This window comes from Pipistrellus kuhlii, unplaced genomic scaffold (assembly GCF_014108245.1).
Source record: "Pipistrellus kuhlii isolate mPipKuh1 unplaced genomic scaffold, mPipKuh1.p scaffold_m20_p_10, whole genome shotgun sequence".
NCBI lineage: Eukaryota > Metazoa > Chordata > Mammalia > Chiroptera > Vespertilionidae > Pipistrellus > Pipistrellus kuhlii.
This window is the reverse complement of record NW_023425405.1, coordinates 3,744,924-3,766,517: the sequence shown is the minus strand read 5'-3', so window position 1 is coordinate 3,766,517 and position 21,594 is coordinate 3,744,924. Positions and strand designations below refer to the sequence as shown.

At 36.8% G+C, this 21,594-nt stretch overlaps 1 protein-coding gene and 1 pseudogene across 1 annotated transcript in view; both read left to right on the top strand.

The window, feature by feature from the left end:
* ASZ1 (ankyrin repeat, SAM and basic leucine zipper domain containing 1) overlaps positions 1 to 3,240 on the top strand; it is a 52,040-nt gene extending 48,800 nt beyond the window's left edge. The window contains exon 13 of the mRNA XM_036425200.2: positions 2,431 to 3,240. Within this exon, the coding sequence (XP_036281093.1) occupies positions 2,431 to 2,583 (153 nt within the window). The 3' untranslated portion in view covers positions 2,584 to 3,240. The remainder of the gene's footprint in view (positions 1 to 2,430) is intronic.
* Positions 3,241 to 11,101: 7,861 nt separating this feature from the next.
* On the top strand, positions 11,102 to 12,744 carry LOC118710987 (annotated as a pseudogene).
* Positions 12,745 to 21,594: the final 8,850 nt, after the last annotated feature.

Genomic DNA, 21,594 nt, shown 5'->3' with positions numbered 1-21,594 from the left:
TGATAGATCATGTTCATCTTTTACACTAGCAGGGATAGTGTATTTACTCATTTCTGGCTAGAGTTCACCAAGCTGATAGTTTCATATGAGACAGGTATCACAATCCCTTTTAGAAACAGTTTGACAAGATGTGCTAAGAACCATAAAAATACTTGTATATTTCAGTAATAGTTTAATCCAAAATTGTATGTACAATGAGTGTCCTATAATATATTAGCAAAATGATTAAATAAATCATTGTACACTTATTATAATGATATGCAGCCATTTGAGAAAATAATGAAAATGAAATATCAGCTTGTTGAAGATATGAAGTTATATTGGTAAGTTTTACTTATATATAAATATGTAGATAAAAAATTAACCAAAATGAAAGTTACTTGTGTTAATGAGATAGGATTGTGGATAAAAATATTTGGTCTGATTTTTAAAATAGAATTTTAACTATTTCAGAGAAGAAGGGAGAGGGAGAAAGAGATAGAAACATCAATGATGAGAGAGAATCATTGATCAGCTGCCTCCGCACATCTGCACTGGGGATCGAACCCATAACATGGGCATCTGCCCTGACGGGGAATCAAACCACGATCTCCTGGCTCATAGGTCGACACTCAACCACTGACTCATACCAGCCAGGCTATTCGTCCTACTTTTTAGATTTTCTATAATACCTCTTATAACTTAACTTTTTTAAAAAAAAAGTATGGGCTTGTTGTTATTGTTCCTATACTCACATAGAAGTATATATCTGGATTCAAAGACAAGTGATTTTCCCTCTTTTAGAAAATAGGCTGTAACAAAATTTAAGCTGCTGAAATCGGGAACTCTTTTGAAGATAGTTAACAAAGGAAAACACTTTTACCTGATAAAGAAATCACGTCTAAGTTCTTCAAGTCTATTTAACAAATACATTTTATATCTGTAAATTTTTTTAATATGTGATGTGAACATTAGATTATGCATTAAATTTTATAGCATCAACTCATAAATTATTTCATATTTTCATAAAAAAAGTTTTCCTCAAAATAAATTTGATACATGTTCCAAGTAATTGTCATTCTAGCTATTGTTCTTTGGGAATGAAAGCTAGTGCATTATTGTTGTTTTTTTCTGAGTTGGTCTTAATCACCATAGTGAAATTTTATTTAAAGAAGAGCTTCCAAATTTGGAAATATGCTATCATGTCTTCTAGCTTATATTTGAAAGTTTACCAGTAACTGAAGGGAATTTTTAAAAGAACCATATGAGTTACCATAAGTATATGGAGATAACAGAGAGAGGGTAGGAGAGGTCAAGACTGGACTTTAGCACCACATCACTCTCTTTCAAACCAACACACTGACAAGCTCTTGTCAGAAAGGGTCATCCTAAGTAATTGGTTAATAAAAGGAATTACTGTCTCAGGATTCAGTAAATGGAGCATCAGTGTCAAAAAGGAATCTGTTACTGAATGAAGCCATTTGGAAGTTACACGAAGAATACAGTATTAATGAGATTGGCACTGATGTCTGTTTCTACTATAAATTGAAAATTAATTTTGCAGGCTTTTAAAATTAAATATTTACACTGTAGATTTTAGAAGTAGTTATTTTTGCTAATGATGAAAGTATTTGTCACCACTCCAGCACAGGATGCTTTTAGTAAATATTACTCTATAAATGTGTCTAATTATTTTTATCTTTTAAGAATCTTTTGGTTTCAGTTCATTTTCTCTCTTCTACTCCTCTACCAACAACTGTCTCCTCTCTCTCTCCTTTGCTCTCCGTGTCCCCCCATTCCTTCCTTTCTTCCTCCCCCTCTCTCTTACACACACACACACACACACACACACACACACAAATTGGGAGATATTTTAGCAAAAAAGGTCTGTGTATAAAGCTGAGAAACTGGGTCATGTACTTTCATTGTGGAAAAGGGATAGGAAAACCACTTAGATTTTTATTGATGTTTGTTCCTTAATTATATTTAAATAAAGGATTAAACTTATAGTATTACCATAATATCTTACAGCTTTTGTTAAGATTTACATATTGTAGGTACATTATAATAATGGTTAACTTTTTTATAAGAAATCAAGTGATATTTAATACAGAAGAAAAAATGCAATGATCATTTCTTAGGTAGAAATAGAAACTTTAATATTAAAGAAACTTTATCTTATGATAAAAACATGAAAATATAATATGAAAATATAATAACTATAAGAACATTTATTTTTAATGTTAAACTTATGGTTTACTATAATGGATCCTGGTGGAAAAAAGACTAAAGTCATATGTGGTCATTTTAAATCTTACATAAGAATTTTGCATTGACTATATCTAAATCATGCATTAACATGGATATATTACATTTTTTAGTCAAATATATTCCTATTTTCAGTGTACCATATGTACATTAACTCTTCTTTTTCCTATGCAAAATATTTAGTTGCAAAACGAAAGAGAAAATGATCCAACTCATATACCATTAACAGAAGAGGAACCTACATGGAATAATAGAATTTTGAAGAGGACGGCTATTACAGTATGCGGATTTGGATTTCTTCTTTTCATTTGCAAACTAATTTTCCAAAGAAAATAATTCTAATATTTATTTTGAGTATTGTGTGTATATTTTATTTAAATAACCTTAAATGTTACTTTTAACCATTTGTGGCTCAATAAAACTATATTCTTTGCCAATATTCCACAGGAAAAAATATGATAACATTGAGCAGGGGTTTTTTCTTTAGAAAGTGGTTGTCACTTTGACTTAAAATGTAATTTGTTATATTTTATAATAATTTTGATCAAGCAGTAAGTTATGATTCTTAAGTTTGACCCTATGACTCTAAATCACATTCAAAATAAAAGTTTCATCTGATATTCTTTGACATTTTTAAAAAAGCGTTTATTTTTCACAGAGCATCCTATAAATTCTATAGTGTTCATTAATCAATAGCTTTTTTTTTAGTCCTTATTTTCCCTCTCAATATTATGGAATAAGTACTTCCTTGTTTAATTTTGTAGTTATTACTTTTGAAAGTATTCCAGAGAATTTAAAGATAAAATATAACATTTTTGAATTCTAGTTTAAAATTCTAGGGGAAAATGTTTTAAATGTAAAGTAAAAAAAGAAAATTTATGTAATGTATTTAATGGGAACATATGACATATACTGTGTGTGACATTCTTGAGGATGTTATACATTTGGCATAAAATTTCTCGTATCAGTGTAAATAATAATTTCTCTTTTTTCTGAAAATATTCAGATTTTTTTAAAAATACATTTTTAAAAAATATTTTAAATTCTCTTTTTTCTGAAAACAAAATATTCAGATTTTTTTGAAAAATATGTTTTTATTGATTTTTAGAGAGGAAGGGAGAGAGAAACATCAATGAGAGAGAAACAGGGATCACTGCTTCCTGCATGTCTCCTCCTGGGGATGCAGCCACAACCCAGGCATGTGCCCTGACCAGGAATACAGCCGGTGACCTCTTGATGCATGGGATGATGCTCAGCCGATGGCACCGTACCAGCCGGGCAGATTCAGATTTTAACAGTGATGGTAATCACAGGGCAGACCCAAATTAGCAGGGAATAGAGTAGTTAAATCTTGTTTGGCTTAGAAAAATGCATTTGGTCTACAACTATTGAAAGGTAAACAAGCAAAGGGGAAAATTATGGAAAGGAAGAAGTATAAGGATGAATAATTAGTAGCAATTTCTGCTCTTAGTAATACCAAAGCAATAAGACTTGAATCATCATTCTTTTTCTGAGAATATACTCAACCATATATCATTGTAAAGAATTTATATCTAGCTGAAACTGATTTGGCTCAGTGGAGAGAGCATCGGCCTGCTCCTAGGTTTGATTCTGGTCAGGGGCATATACCTTGGTTGCAGGCACATCCCCAGTAGCGGGTGTGCAAGAGGCAGCTGATTGATGTTTCTCATCGATGTTTCTAACTCTCTATCCCTCTCCCTTTCTCTCTGTAAAAAAATTAATAAAATATATATTTTTTAAAAGAATTTATGTCTGAAATTTTAACCTAAGTACCATATCATTTTTTTTTTCTGATGTCCCTCATTCAAATGGGGTCAAGACTTAGAGCTAAACTGGATATGAATAGAATAGTTACTTTTTTTAACATATATTTCACTACTAGCACAGTACTTAGGTTAAATTAAAGGTGTTTAATGTTAATTTTAGTTTCCTTAAAAGAACTGTAGAAAATGATATTATGACTGATTTTTTAAAAACTAGGAACATGATCGACATGCTACTGATTGTATACTTATAATACTCTGACCTCAGTTTATCTTGAAGATAATCATTTTTCTTCTATTGGCTGATGGGTCACTATTTTTTCCTCTGGCCAAACCAAATCTATGCATCTCTCAAATACTAAGATAAAACTATTAAAATGCAAATTAGCAAAATATTTGTTTTATGAAAGAATTTACAATAGAATCCCTTAAAAAAAATGATCTGCCCTAATGAACTTTAACTACAATTAGCTACTCTGGGGAAAGAAATGCTGTAAGGTCCATTGCAACTACATATTATGAGTATATTTTTATTCCCTTAACACAGTCTAATTTTCAGACTACAGACTGAGAATAAGTAGGGCATCACTTATTGTGATACATTGTTTCTTCATGGGCAAAGTATAAATAGAATAAATAAGATTATCCAAATGGTTTGATATTGGTTTTTCTTTTTATCTATTCCTGCTCTGATTATTTGACTTGATTACAATGCTTTATTATGAAGAGTGGTACCACTCCTGGAATAGTCATTCTTTACAAGATAGCTCAATACAAATTATTATTTTTTCTTAAAATAAGTTCCATAGAGATCTCCCTAAAACGACAGTCATGAATGTTGTAAACCAAATTTCAATTCTATGCACTTGAAAGTAGTAAAATGTTTTGGAGTCAAACGTGTTCTTATAGCTTTGGAATCAATTTGGGAACTCAAATAATCAGTATAAGCCCCTGTTGGGATGCAAATATCTTTGAATGAGAAGCATGCTTACTTGCCACTTTTTTTATTGTATAGAAAATTTTGCGAGAATTTTATTTTTGACTTGACAGTATTCTTACAGAAGGAGATACCAGGAGAATTTCTGAGTTTAGATGATAGAATAATTGCTAACAGTAATTACAATCACAAGGCTAAAAGACAATCCAAAGTAATTAAGATGTATAGCCAGGAGAGAGGATGAATCTGTGTACACCCAATGAAGAGAGAATGAGAAAAAATTCTTACAGCCACTATGAATTAAGAGAGGGAGGCATCAAACATGGGTAGGTCCTCACATATGAGGAACTTCCTAATTGTTTAGACAGGAACCAACCATTTGTGGGAATTTCAGAAATTGTAGGATAGCAGGTATTTATTTATTTTTAAGTTAAATATCTTTTTTTTAATTTCTTTATTAAGGTATTACATATTTGTCCTCATCCCCCCATTCCCATCCCAAACCCCTCCCCACACATGCCCCCAACCCCCCGTTTTCTGTGACCACTGGTTAGGTTTATATGCATGTGTACTAGTCCTTTGGTTGGTCTCTTTCCCTTGACCCCATCCTCTCCTACCTTCCCTCTGAGGTTTGACAATCTGATCAATGCTTCCCTGTTTTTTAAAATATAAATGGTGGAATGACTGGTCGCTATGATGCACACTGACCACCAGGGGGCAGACTCTCAATGCAGAAGCTGCCCCCTGGTGGTCAGTGCACTCCCCTGGAGGAGTGCCACTCAGCCAGAAGCTGGCTCACAGCTGGCAAGCACAGAAGTGGTAAGGAGTGAAGGATCCCAGACTGTAAGATGGATGTCCGACGGCCAGCTTAGACCCATCCCAGAGGCAGTCAGACTGTGGGAGGACACAGGCCATGTTGAGGGCCACTTCCTCCTCCCCCCATGCACAAAATATAATTTACTAGAGGCCCAGTGCACAATAAGTTAACAGGTATTTTTTCTTTCAGTACTTTGAATATGCCATCCTACTGCAGTCTCCATGTATTTTTATGAGAATTCGGCTGTTGACCTCATTAGGGTTCCCTTCTACATGACAAGTCATTTTGCTGCTTTCAAGATCTCTTCTTTGTCTTTTGTCTTTCAGCATTCTTACTATCTTCTGTCTAAATGTGGATCTCTTTATTTATCCTACTTGGATTTCATTGAACTTCTTGGATATGTAAATTAAGGTTTTTCATAAAATGTGGAACGTTTTCAGTCATTATTTAAATGTTTTTTTCTTTCATTTTTAATTAATCTTCAAGTTCAGTGATTCTTTCTTCTATCATTTCAAATCTATTATTGAGCCACTGTCACAGATTTTTTTTCATTTTAGCTATTGAACTTTTCAATTCCAGAATTTCCATTTGTTCCTTTTTTAAATGATTTCTATATATAGATATTCTCTATGTTGGGACATTTTCTTCATACTTTTAAATATGAATTACTTTAGGTTTTTGAACATATTTATAATAGCTTAATATGACATCTGATGCCCCTCACAGTTAGTTTCTGTTGCCAGCTCATTTTCTTGTGTATGGATCACACTTTCCTTTTTCTTTACATTTTTGTTAAAAATTGGATGTTTTAGATATTGTAGCAATTCTGGAAAGTGATTTCTCTATTCCTGTTTGTTGTTATTTGCACATTTATTTGTTGAGTGACTTGGCTGAACTGTTTTAGTAAAGTGTACCCCTAAAGTATGGAGCCCCTGATGTCACTCCTCAAAAGGTGTGCTCTTGGGCAAGTCACACAGTCACCCTGGGATGTTAGTGATTTTAATTTCTAACCATCTCTTTTCCTGATCACTTTGGAAGGCTGGCTATTTGCCTCATTTGGTATTTCACCCTACCGTCTGACTCCACTAATTACTGGTTAATTGCTTTATTGTTTTGGCATGAATTGCTTAGCAAGATGATTAAATTTGGGTAAGGGTTGTTTTTGAGACTACTTAAAAAAAATGTTTTTGTTGAGAGAGAAGGGAGAGGGAAAGGGAGAGAAACATCAATGATAGAGAAACATCATTTGGCTGCTCCCTGCACATCCCCTGCTGGGGACTGAACCTGCACAACAGTTATGTGCCCTGACTTGGAATTCAATCGTTGACCTCTTGGTGCAAGGGGCAGTGCTCAACCACTGAGCAACACTGGCCAGGTGAGGCTACCTTTTGGGGTTTATTTTAACCAGGGAAGGGCCCTTCTTAGCTGCCTCTTTTCCTGATTTTTTCTGGTAAACTAGCTGACTTACCGTTTAGCTTGTTGCTCCCAATTAAGAGGTTTGCTCCAAGTGTGCCTTTAGGTTTAATTTTCCCCACATTTTTTTCAAATGAAGTCAGTTCCTTTGGAGGGAACTCTTTTTTTTTTTCTTTTTTTCTTTTTTTTTTATTTTTATTTTATTGATTTTTTACAGAGAGGAAGGGAGAGAGATAGAGAGCTAGAAATGTCGATGAGAGAGAAACATGGACCAGCTGCCTCTTGCACACCCCCACCGGGTATGTGCCCGCAACCAAGATACATGCCCTTGACCGGAATCGAACCTGGGAGGACCTTTCAGTCCGCAGACCAATGCTCTACCACTGAGCCAAACCAGTTTCGGCTGGAGAGAACTCTTATGCTCTCCTTTCTTATGAACTCTTTCTCTCTATGGGCAAAATCTGTGAACTACCCTGGCTCCTGGGAGGGCAGTAGCCTCTGATCTTCTGGGTTTGCTTCTCAGTGCTGTACCCTCTGAGTGAGCTGGGTGAGGGAGGTCAGGATCCTGGCCTGCCATTCCTGAGTAGTCCTCATCCTATTCAGTGGATGGAGCCCTCTACTCAGACACAGTCACCAAATCCAGCCATGTAAGCTTTGAGTTGGAGGGGATATGAAATGCTTTCCACTTGCCCTTCAGATGATCTATGATAACCCTTGTTTGGGACCTGAGAGGAAAGGGAACTCCATATTCTTGGCCATATTATGCCCAGAGTGGAGTTTGTGCCAAGCTGAGCCGATTTGGGATTAGGGGTGGAGAGTTGGTGGTAAGGGAGGAAGTGGATATGGCTCAGTGTTAGTAAGTTTTCTTGAATAACTGTTGCTTCATTTTTTATTTATTTTTATTTTTATTTTTAGCCATTAGGACTCTTTCCAGAGACTTTAAATAAAGGTTGTATTTGTATAGCTGTCTCTAGTTTTTCTTGTTCCTCTGTGTAGTATACCCATAGCGCGCCTCACACGCTCATCCTGGCACTGAAACTCCTTAGCTAATATGTCTAGTGTATCTGCTATGTGCTTAGTATAGTGCTTCGCCCAGAACAGTGTGCAATATATATTTTTAAGTCAGAACATTAGGTGAATAGTTTTCATGTAAGCATTACCTAGCACTAGCTTAATATCATAGGGTGCTGAAATTCTAAAATATATTGGAAACAAAAGCAAAGACCACCTAGGTTTGACCAGGATATTCTAGGACTAAATAAATGATGGGCAAGGCTATACTCTCAATTTTGAAAGCTTTCCTATGAAAGCTATTTCAGCTGACACCTAATTCAATTAATTATATTTATTAAATATGGGAAATGGGATATTTAAAAGTATAAAAATATATCATTAAAAAATGAATCCAGCGACAATTTTAAGCACCAGATCAAAATTGAGGCTTTTTTTATGGTATGATTTTAGAGTGCCAACCTTTTTTTTTAAATCTTAACACTGCAAAAGTTCATTATTTGAGAACACAGATAACCATGATGACTTCTGTTTTGCACTACGAGTTACTCTGTCACTACTTAATAAATAATCATGTGTAGCTCTATGGGGGTGGAAATAGGGTGGGGATTTTCCTTTTGGCACATCCACTAGTGAGTAATACATTTATTTCAAGTGCCAATAAAAATGTTATACTGGACTTATATGACACATTTGTTAGTTATTAGAAACACTAATTCTAAATAATTTGAACAATGCTCTATTATATTTCTCTACTTGTAAAGTTATCACATGAAAATTCTAAACAAAATGAACAAGTTTTTAATACTGGCATTTTTGGATGGAGTAAATAAAATAAGGACATTTTAGGGAGTGACACCATCTCTGGACTTATCTCAATAAGACAGTATTATTCACCATTTCTTCTCAACTGATCTTTCATAATTGTTTCCATGAACTCGCTTCCTTCCTGGAATCTTTTCACACTTTAATTATCTATTATTTTCATTTTGAAGTTTGTGTCTACTATTACATGCCGCCTCTTCCCTTTCAACCCTATCCTGCCCTTCACCTCTCTGCTGGCAGAACAGAATGCACTAGGTGGTAGCCTTGTTGTCAATAACTTGTACCTTCTCTGGGACTTGGTCTCCTCATCTGCAAAACAGATGATCTCTAAGATTAAATGGATTAGAATAATATCTTCAGACATGGATCTGATTCAGAACTCTGAAATTGGAGAAAACCTTAGAGTCTTTGTATAAAAGCATCAATACTTACTAGACAAGTTTGACCCCTCACTAAGTATATATATTATTGATTTCAGAGAGGAAAGGAGATGAAGAGAGAGAGAGATCATTGCTAAGAGGGAATTACTAATTGGCTGCCTCCTACACACCCCACACTAGGGATGGAGCCCACAACCCATGTATGTGCCCTGACCAGGAATTGAACCATGACCTCCTGGTTTATAGTTCAGTGCTCAACCACCGAGCCATACAGGCCAGAATGGTTTTGCTTTGGATCTCACATTCAGAGATCTGATAAGAGAATTGCTCTTAAAGTTCAGTTATTGCCAATATTTTATATTTTGGGAAACTTACTAGTAATGACGTTTCAAGTCATTAAACAATAAGTGATTTCTTAGTATGTAGGGGTGGACAAAAGTAGGTTTACATTTGTAATATAAATAAGTAATGTAATAATAAGTAATACAAGAATAAACTCTGTGTCTTGCATACTTACAACTGTAAACCTACTTTTTGTCAAACCTTGTATTTAAGAGGCTATACCCAGACATTATATATTTTATCTGATATTAGAAAACCTAAATATAATATTTCAGCTGCTATTAAGAGAGGAATTGTGATTCCTGTTGTTTTAAGAATGTAAGTTTTTTTTTTTTGACACTTTATAAGACTTGCATAGGCTAAAGTGTGGTTCAACATTTAAAATTTTTTTCTACAGTTGAGAGTGTGGAGATATATTCACTTATCTTTCCTTGTGGGAGTAGGGCTCAACTTCAACCAATGCCTCCTACAAAAAGACAGAGAAGTAACAAAGTTCCTAAGGTGTAAAATCTTTCAGAAGAGATTTAGACAAGATTTAAAGTACACTACTCATCATGGAGTCAAGGTTTATTAGTGTTAAACCAATTTTTGGACTTGCATATGTACAATTTCTCCTGAGCCCAATGTAAGGTATTGAAATAAGATACCTAGAACCTTTAGTAGTAATATAACTATCCACTTAATGGTAATATTACAGTTAACCTTCATGCCAGTGGTAATATCACAATAGCACTCATGGTTAGCTGTGGCTTACCATGATTGGATTTAAAATGTGGAAATGAAAGATTAGTTATTATGCAAAGTCTTTAAATCAGTTTCTAGATAAAATACAAAATAGGGATAGCATCACAGAATGATTGAAAAATTGTGAATTTTCTTCTTAGTAAGGTTTTGCATCCAGAAGAGGATGCTGTGATGGCATAAAGGACTTATTCCCCCAGCTGCTGGAAATGAAACTAGCAGACAGTGCTCTTTGTGCAGTTTCCCTACTAAGGAACACTGCCTTCCAAAAGTGATGTTCTACTCCCCGCAATGGCTAGTTAATATAGGAACTTAAAGGTTCCATTTTCAGGGGCCCTCCTCGCAGGGACCCGGCTTCCGAACTCCTGGTGGGGTTGGCTGAGACCTCCACCGAGTGTATCACAGCATATCTTGTCCCTCGGCCCATCCTGCTTCCTTCCCTCTCCGTGCACAGGTGTAGCTCTACAGAGCACTCCCTAGTAAATGTCCATAGGCTAATCTCAGACTCTGTTTGCTTCTGCCACTTACCAGCAGTACTTTACAAGAGTCATGAACTAGGCCTCACTGACCGCAGATGGCCTGCCTCACACTTACAGGCCCTTGATACTGCCCCACAAAAATGCTTCGATTACACAGAGTCCTTCACCAGATTAGGCCAGTGTCCAGGGCACTGACTCCTCATTTCACTCAGGCTTATGCCAAAGGTGTAACATTTGGCGCAGATGTCTGAGCCTTCATGTTTCAAGGTATAGACCTATTAGCTGTTACTAAGGGGCCAAAGGGAAGAACAGTGATCATTGATTGGAGCTGGGGGCGTCCCAAAGTAACAAAAGATGGTGTGACCATTGCAAAGTCCATTGACTGAAAAGATAAAAATATTGGCACTAAACTTGTTCAAGAAACTGCCGACAATAAAAATGAAGAGACAGGGATGTCAACACCACTGCTACTGCACTAGCATGCTCTTTTGCCAAGGAAGGCTTTGAGAAGATTAGTAAAGATGCTCACGCTGTGGAAATCAGGAGAGGTGTGGTGTTAGCTGTTGGTGCTATAGTTTCTAAATATAAAAGCTGTCTAAAACTGACACCCCCTGAAGAAGAGCTCAAGCTGCTATACTATCTACAAATCGAGACAAAGAAACTGGCCGCATAATTCCTGATGCAATGAAAATGACTGGAAGAAGAGGAGTCATCACAGTAGAGGGTGGAAAAACACTGAATAGTTAATTAGAAATTATTGAAGGCATGAAGTTTGATGGAGGTTATGTTTACCATACTTTGCTAATACAGCAGAAGGTCAGAAATGTGAATTTGAAGGTGCCTGTGTTCTGCTGAGTGGGAAGAGAATTTCTAGTGTTCAGTCCATTGAATCCGCTCTTGAAATTGCAAATGCCTGCTGTAAACCCTTGGTCATAATCGCTGAAGAAGCTTTGAGTACACTTGATTTGAATAGGCTAAACATTGGTCCTCAGGTTGCAGCAAAGCTCCAGGTTTTGATGACAATAGGAAGTATCAGCTTAAGACATGGCTTTTGCTACTGGTGGCACAGTGGTTGGATTGACTCTAACTCTTAAATATGTTCAACCTCATTACCTAGGAAAAGTTGGAGAGGTCATTGTGACCAAAGGTGGTGCTATGCTCTTGGAAAGGAAAAGGTGACAAGGAATTATCAAGCAGTTAATGTCACAATTAGTGACTATGAAAAGGAGAAACTAAATGTCTGACACAGCTCTCAGATGTAGTAGCTATGCTGAAGGTTGGTGAGGAAAGGGATGAAGTGAATGAAAAGGAAGAGAAACAGATGCCCTCCATGCTGCATGAGCTGCTGTTGAGGAAGGCATTGTTCTGGGAGGAGGTTGTGCCCTGCTTCGGCAGTGCATTCCAACCTTAGGCTCATTAATTCCAGTAATGAAGATAAAAAATATTGGTATAGAAATTATTTTAAAAGCGCACAAAATTCCTGCAGTGACTATTGCTAAGAATACAGGTATTGAGGGTTCAGTGATAGTTGAGAAAATTATGCAAACTTCCTCAGAAGTTGGTTATGATGCTGTTTGAAGATTTTGTGAATATGGTGGGTAAAGGAATCATTGACCTAAGGTGGTGAAAACTGCTTTATTGGATGTTGCTGGAGTGGCCAACAACAGTTGTAGTCACAGAAATTTCTAGACAAAAGAAAGCTCCTGAGAAGGCAGGATGGATGGAATGGAGGTGGTATGTGAGGTGGCATGTTTTAATCCTACAATAGTGTGAAATAGGAATTTTAGGGGAATATAGGCAGGTTTACGGAATTTTTAGAATTGGGGGTTCATGGAAAAAATACAAGGCTACATACTGTGAGAAGGTACATTTTCATAACACAAGGGACCAGCAACAGTTACATTTATATAAGACAAGGGAACTGAGAGTAGCCAAAAGGTCTATACTAACAAAATAAAGGAGGAGGAAGAAAGCCAAGAAGAAATAGGAGGACAATGAGGGAGGAGGACCTCAAGAGTTACTATAGTAACCAATTCAAAAGAGAATATTGACCAATCAGAAGGGATATCAGGACACAGGGACTTGTAGCCTTTATAAACGAAGGAACCAGGAAGTCGGTGGTTTTCCCCTCCCCATGTGGGAATCTTCAATAAATCTCCACCTCTAGCCAAAACCGGTTTGGCTCAGTGGATAGAGCGTGAGCTTGCGGACTGAGGGGTCCCAGGTTTGATTCCGGTCAAGGGCATGCACATTGGTTGTGGGCACATCCCCAGTAGGGGGTGTGCAAGAGGCAGCTGATTAATGCTTCTCTCTCATCGATGTTTCTGACTGTCCCTCTCTCTTCCTCTCTGTGAAAAATCAATAAAATATAAAATAAAGTATATTTTTAAAAAATCTCCACCTCTACTACACCATATTCAGTCCATGGATTCATTCTTTGATTCTGACAGACAAAGAATCCGGGGAACACCAAAGGTTCCAGTATAAAAATCACATATCAAGTTCTTTACCATCATTCATGAGAACTGAGAGAGGAAGCTCAAGGCAGTGCTCCTCACCTGTAACTTCAGAGAAGTCAAAGGAAATGACAAGAAAAAGGCTGGCCGATGTTTAAAGAAATTACTATAACCATCAGTTACTGGTTTCAATTGACAACATACAATGGTTTATTGCTGTTATTGTCCAAGCCTAAAGATATTTTATTTTGTATTTTTGAATAAAAATTCACTTTTACATCCCTGATAAGTGCAAGATCTATGTACCCATGTACTGTTTTCATCTTAAATCACTGAGGATTTTAATGCTTACCATCAACCCGATGAGAAGTTAAAAGCAGCCTTTCTGTAGAGAGCAAGAATTGTGTAAAAAAAGCAGAGAAATATCTAATTACAAGACTTTGGGTAATAAAAATTTATTTAAAGTAAAAAAACACAAGAGTCATGAAATATATGATTATAATTAATAATTATTTCCTCTGAAATTTAGTATTCTAATCTGAAAGATAAAAATCATCCTGAGATGGGATTATGATTAGAATGTTAAATGCCAGGACATAGAAATGGTTGTAGAGTTGCATAATTAATGCAAACTTTTGGCCAGACAGACTGGGGTTCCACTTTTAGCTCTGCCGCTTACGAGCTGTGCAGCTTTTATACCAGTCTTTTAGCTAGTTCAACAAAACCTATGTCCTAATAAATTTAATTAAACCCATAAAGCTGATATAATTATTAAGTGAACTAAGGCATATAAAGTTATCTACATTGCCTTGTATGTGGCATACACTGAGTAAATGGTAGCGGTATATAATCTCTATCATTGTTATTCATCATAAAGCATGCACTGCAGTGCCTTGCACCAAAAATGATACTCTACAAGAGAAAAGTCAGATGTTTCTAATTGCCAGCACCATATTTTAAGGGAAATGTTTTCTATCATGTAATGACACACAAATACTTAAATTCTCTAAACCGAAACAGATGTATTCACAATTCACAAGGTCAGGAGAGTTACTAGGTCAAGCAGACAAACATTTGATAAGACCGCCTCTATTTTCTCTCTCCCTTTTTAACAGATTGTATTTAGCACGCTCAAATGTAGATGTGCAATCAGCTATAAGTTAAAAGCAGAAACCACTTGTCTATACCGCAAAGTCAGACTTATTAAGTCTGTGTATGATCGTGGAGAAAGCCAGGCTTTGCATTCTTATTATCCCACAGAAGAGGACTGGTGGTGGTGTGAGGAGGTGTGTGACTCAATCCTGGCCAGAATGTCTGGTGATACGTTCCCTAATGCACTCTCACCTCCTCAGTCACAAAGAGGACCTCCTCTCACCAAAACACTTTACACAACACTGGTAGGTGCACATTTTCTAAGCTTTTTACTCATTAAAAAATATTTTTAAAATATTTATCTAGACTCCAAAATGGTGGCAGAGTAAGTATAAGCTACACTGACATGCTCCCAGGTCCAAACTGGAATTACAACTAAAATACAGAAAACCCACCCTGAATAATCAACTGAAGACTAGCTGGAGAGAACCCTGATAAAAGGATGGAAAGAAGAGATTGCAGAGACTGGTAGGAAGGGCAGAGGCGGGAAAGGGCTGGCCAGGCTCCAGACAGCAACTGAAGTTCTGGAGGGATATCTCAGCTCCAGAGGGTTCTCGGAACTCTGGGGTCTAGACCCCAAGTAGGGTTTCCCAGTCCAGAGCACCAGGACTGAGAAAGATGCCCACATAACATCTGGTTGTAAAAAGCAGCAGGGTTGCTGTCTACCAAGGAGAGAGAGCTGGAAATGCAGGCACCTTCTTAAAGGGCCAATGTACAAAATGTTGTGTGCATCCACTCACCTTGGGCTCTGGCAGAGGAGAGGTAGAGTGGACTGGAGCTGTGTGAGCAGAAGCCAGGGTTGGGGACTCTGGGGTTAGAGCTTAAAAGCCAGAGACTTAAACCACTGTGGATGGGTATTCCCAACTATTATAATACAGAGTTATATTGCCTTATTTTGCAGTTTGCTCTTTCATCAGTACTATTTTCAGATGTAGTCATGTTAAAAAGTAAAGACATAATTAATTTGTTTTAATTAATCTTTAATAGTCCATCATATGGCCATCCCACAATTTTATCTACCTGTTCTCCCACTGATAGAGTTTTGAGTTATTTCTGACTTTTTCTTCCCAATAATATTACGCTATACATACCTGTAAATTTGTCCTCATGTACAGGTGATAGTCTCTTAAGTGGAATAGCTAGTTATAGAGCACAAGCCTTTTCTAACCCATTAACTGTTGATGTTGTGAGATAGTTCTGTTTGTCTCCCCCAAGATCTCTCCACCAACCGCTCCCTGGGAAGGTGAAACTATGAACTACATTAATGGATCCTTCAGCTCCTGATAGGATGTATCCAATAGGGAACCTCAGCAGAATACCTGAGGGAGAGTGAGGTCCAGGTATTCACCTGGTTCCACTCTTTGAAAGTATGGACATGTCTCCTCTCAAGACAACCCCTACAAGATTCGTTTCTTTTGGACCCCAGCCTTCACTCCCTTCAGTCTCTTTGTAAAGCAAACCTCGGATTATCCTATCATTTTCTCCCGGGTGACATTCTGACTGCATCACTGCTACCCTGCTCTTCAATGAGCCTATATGAATTTGCAGACCTATCAGCAACACACACGTGTTCACCACCCCACAGCCATACCAATGCTTATAGGAACTGCCATACTTCTCTTAGCTGATGGGCTCAATAGAATTGTTTTCCCTTTATTTTGTACTTCTCTGATAACTGGTGAAATTGAGCACCTGTTTATGGCACCGTTTTTCCCCCAAGTGAACATGAAACATTCACTAAGATAGATAATATGCTGGGCAATGAAATAAACCTCAATAGATTAAAAAAAAATGAAATCACACAAAGTATGTCCCCAATCTGACCTTACACCTCAAGGAATTAGAAAAAATAACAAAGATCAGAGTGGAAATAAGTGATAAATGAAGCACTAGAAAAGATCAATGAAACTAAGAGCTGATTCTTTGAAATGATAAACAAAATTGACAAACCTTTACTGAGACTCACCAAGAAAAGAAAAAAAAGAGGACTCAAAATCAGAAATGAAAGAGATGTTATAACTGATAGCACAGAAATACAAAGGACTATAAAAGATGATAACAATTATATGCCAACAAATTGGGCAATGTATAAGGACGGGATAAATTTGTAGAAGCATACTGCCTACTTAAGACTGAATCATAAAGAAATAGAAAATCTTAACCAACCTACTACTAGGAAGGAGATTAAGTTTGTAATCAAACCAAAGTCAGGACCAGCTGGCATCACTGGTGAATTGAAAGGAGAGTGAATACCAATCCTCTCAAAAACTCTTCAAAAAACAAAAGAGGAAGGGACACTTCTAAACTCGTTTTATAAGGCCAGCATTACTCTGATAACAAAATTAGACAAGGACAAGACAAGAAATTATAGGTCAATATCTCTGATGAACACAGATGCAAACACCCTCTACAAAATATTAATAGAATTCAACAGTGCATGAAAAGAATCTTACACCATGATCTAGTGGGATTTATTCTAAGGATGAAAGGATGATTCAACATGTTCAAATCACACAATGTGATATACCACATAATAAAATGAAGGATAAAAATTATACAATCATTTAGATAGATACAGAAAAAGCACTTTACAAAATTCAATATCTATTCCCCATAAGAACTCTCAGCAAACTGGGTATAGAAGGAATGTACCTCAACATAATAAAGGCCATATATGACAAGCTCACAGCTAACATGATACTTAGTGGTAAAAAGCTGAAAGCTTTCCCTCTAAGATCAGGAACAGGATGAATGGAGAAAGAAAATACCACAGACAGGAATATTATTTAGCCAGAAAAAAGGAAATCCTGCCATTGAGACAACATGGATGGACCTTGAGGGTATTATGCTAAGTGAAATAAGTCATGCAGAGAAAGACAAATACTGTATGATCATTATATGTGGAATCTTAAAAAACAACAATTCATAGATAGAACAAATGGGTAGTTGCCAGTGGTGGGGCTGTGGAGTGGAGGAGATGGATGAAGGTGGTCAAAAGGTACAAACTTCTAGTTATAAAACAAATAAGTCCTGGCTATATAATGTATAACTTGATGACTATAGTTTAAGCATATGACATTGTATATTTTAAAGTTGCTAATACAATAAATCTTAAAAGTTTTTTTTAAAAATTGTAACTATGTGTGGTGATGGATGCTAATTAAATTGTGGTAATCTATTTCACAATATATACATATTTCAGATCATTACGCATACTTCGCTTTATTATGATTAACTTTATTGCACTTCACAGTTATTCTTTTTGTGTGTTTTTAGATTTTTTAAAATTGATTTCAGAGAGTAAGGGAGAGGTAGAAAGAGAAACATCAATGATGAAAGAGAATTATGGACTGGCTGCCTTCCATACGCCCCCATTGCATGTGCCCTGACCAGGAATCGAACCACTGACCTCCTGATCCATAGGATTATGCTCAACCACTGAGCCATGCTAACTGGACCACAGGTATTGCATTTTAAAGTTTTTGGTAATCTTGCACTGAGAAAACGGAAAACCTTCTGGAAAGGAGTCACGATGCTATATGTCATTAAGAACATTTGTGATTCATGGGGAGAGGTCAAATATCAACATTAGCAGGAGTTCCAAAGAAGTTAATCCCAACCTTCAGGATAACTTTAAGGGATTTAAGATTTCTGGGAGGAAGGAACTGCCGGTTTGAGGAAAATATCAACAGAACAAGAATTATAAGGAGAGCCTGTAGGTGTGACTCAATAGCCACAATTTCAGAATAAAATTTGAACAGATTAGTTGCTTTTACAGATGAGCAAAGAAAGTGGTGTGTTGAGATAGAATCTACTGTTAAAGATGCTGTGAAAATTGTTAAAATAACAACAAAATAGAATATTACATTAACTTAATGGATAAAGCAGTGGCAGAGTTTGAGAGCATTGACTCCAATTTTGAAAGAAGTTCTTCGGGGAAAACGCTATCAAAGAGCATTATGTGATACAGGGAAATCATTTATAAAAGGCAGAGTCAGTCAATGAGGCAAATTTCATGGTTGTCTCATTTTAAGAAATTGCCACAGTCATCCAGACTTTCAGCAATCACCACTCTGATCAGTCAGCAACCATCAACATAGAGGTGAGACCCTCCACCAGCAAAAAGATTTTATCACTGAAAGCTTAGATGATGGTTAGAATTTTTAGCAATAAAGTGTTTTAATTAAGGTATGCACATTTTTTAAAACATAATGCTATTGCACACTTAGTTGACTGTAGTAGAATGTAACATAGTTTTTGTATGCACTGAGAAACTAAAAAAAATTCACTGGATTTGCTTTATTGTCATATTTGCTTTATTGCAGTGCAGTGGTCTGGAACCAAACTCGCAATTCCTCCAAGGTACACCTGTATCAGTACTCCTAAAACAAATACAGTGTCACATGCTGGTTATTTCTCAGTGCATAAAAAGCTGTTATTTTGGGGATGGTTTATTATACAGCAATAGGTCATTGAAAAACTTATTTGTTATATTATTTCTTTAGTGATTAACCTAAAGATTACAAAGATTAGAACCAACATTTTATAACTTCAATTGGAATGTAGAAAGCTATCACCATATTTTAGCCATTATTTCTGCAGGTATATTTTGTTGCAATGGATGGTTTATCTTTATCGGATTTCACAAGACAATGTTATGCCTTATTTAATTGTTCCAGAGATTTGGAAGGGAGGCAACATTAGCTTTGCTCATTTCTTTTTATTTTTTTCCCCTTCTCTTGTTAGGACTGGATAATTTCTATTGACCTATCTTCAAGTTCACTCACACTTTCCTCTGCCATCTCCACTTTGATGTTGACCTAATCCAGTGAGATAGATATTTCACCACCTCACAGTGAAAGATGAGTACTTTTTTCAGTTCTCAAACTTCTATGTGGTTCCTTATCTATTTTATGTTTACTTGCTGACATTTTCTATTGTTTACTTTTCTCAAAAGTATATACCCTTATTTCTTGGAGCATTGAAAAACAGCTACTTTAAAACTCTTTGATCATTTTGACATCTGTGTCATCTAAGAATTAGTGTTCATATATTATATTTCTACTTGAGTTGGAAATTCTTGCTTCTCTGAATGCCAGGTAATTTTGTCCTATCCTGGACATTTTGAGTAGAACGTTAGAAGGTCCTGGGTTTTGTTTCAATCCTAGGGAGAATGTTGCTATTATTTTAGCCTACAATCAGCCCAGTCAGGCCAAGAATTCTGACCACTTTTCTCTGGTTCCTTGTTTTGATGTTTTGTCCATTTTCACAGGATTTGCAATGGTATTCATGCCTGCCTCACATGTGTCTGGGACCTGGGAGGTGGTCTATCCCATGGCTCTGTCCTCAAAGTCCTTAGTATGATCAACATGTGTATAGGGGGTATGAGCAGCAGCTCACATGTAACTTTGTGGAATTACTTCCCCAGCTCTGGCTTTTCACTACTTCCCAAAGACTTCCTGGTTCTCTAGGACTCTCCATTTTGGTCCTTTGGTCCGAACCTGTGGCTTTAGTTATCTCATTCTGCCACACGCTTTCTGTGGCTGCACCCATCTCTGGAGCACATAGCAACAGAGAAAAAGAAAGTAAGTTATGGAATTTTGTTCCACCGTCTTGGGACCTCAGTTCCTTTGTTTACAGAAAAATGTTCTCATCTTTTGAAGTTTTAGGCACACGTGGGCTCTCACTGCTGCCACAGTCTCTACTGCCAACATCTACACAGCAATTCCCAGGGCACTGAGGTCTGAGATAAATGGAGGAGGCAGAGGCAAGGGAATTTTTTCCACCCTGAGGATATTAAGGGTGCCTTTTGTGCTCCTTGAATAAAAACTACTTGGCTTCTCTGGATATTTCTCCTGTTGGTCTGCCAGTGTATTAAGGCTTCTACCCGGAGGATTTGGCTGCCTTGGGCCCAGGTTTCAGAATATCAGAGGAGATACACAAATAAAAAACTCATCACCATTTGGTGATACTTGAGTCCCTGGTCTTCCTCAAACCACCTGCTACCATTTACTTTTCAGAGTCCTCACATAGCTTTTCCGTGCACGGGCACTTTCAGAGGGAGAGACAAGGTATAGTGTACTTCGGGTTTCTGTTCTCGTGATGCCGTATGTTTTCCTCCTATAGGATTTAAACCTCACAAGATACAGAAACCATTGTCCTAACAGGCAATATTATTTTACATTTTCCTTCAAACTTACCCTCCCCGGTGCTCACTCCTTCCTGTGATTCCATAAGACCATTTGGAATAATTTTCTTTCAGCCTAAAGAACTGACTTAATATTTATTTTCTTAGCTTTTGTTTGAAGGCATCTTTATTTTTCCTTCGTTTTTGAAGGAGCTTTGTCGTGATTATAGAATTCCAGTTCAGCAGCATCCCCTTGAAAGATGTTATTCTACTGTTGCCTGATTTCAGTAGTTTCTGCTTGTGTCTTTTTGTGCAGCTCTAATATTTTCTCTTTGTCTTGTTTCTTATGGTTTCTTTTTCCTTATTGAAGCTCTCCATGTATTTGTTCACTGTGACTATTTGTTCCTTTAAGTACCTGAACATAGATATATGCTCAATATGCAGGATAAAAGCTGCTTTAATGTTGCCTTCCTGACAGTTCCTACATCTGGGTCACCTCAGAGTCAGTCTCTTTTGACTGCTGCTCTTGAGTATGGTATGGGTCATTTTTCAGGTTTTTCACCTGTCTATTAATTTCTTTTAATATATATTTTATTGACTTTTTACAGAGAGGAAGAAAAAGGGATAGAGAGTTAGAAACATCGATGAGAGAGAATCATAGATCAGCTGCCTCCTGCACACCCCCACCGGGGATGTGCCCACAACCATGGTTCATGCCCTTGACCGGAATCGAACCAGGGACCCCTCAGTCTACAGGCCAACGCTCCATCCACTGAGCCAAACCGGTTTTGGCTATTAATTTCTTATTATATGCTTGAGATTATAAATGATACAAGGTCATCTTAACTTAATGGACGTTGATTTTATTCTTGTAAATTCCCCT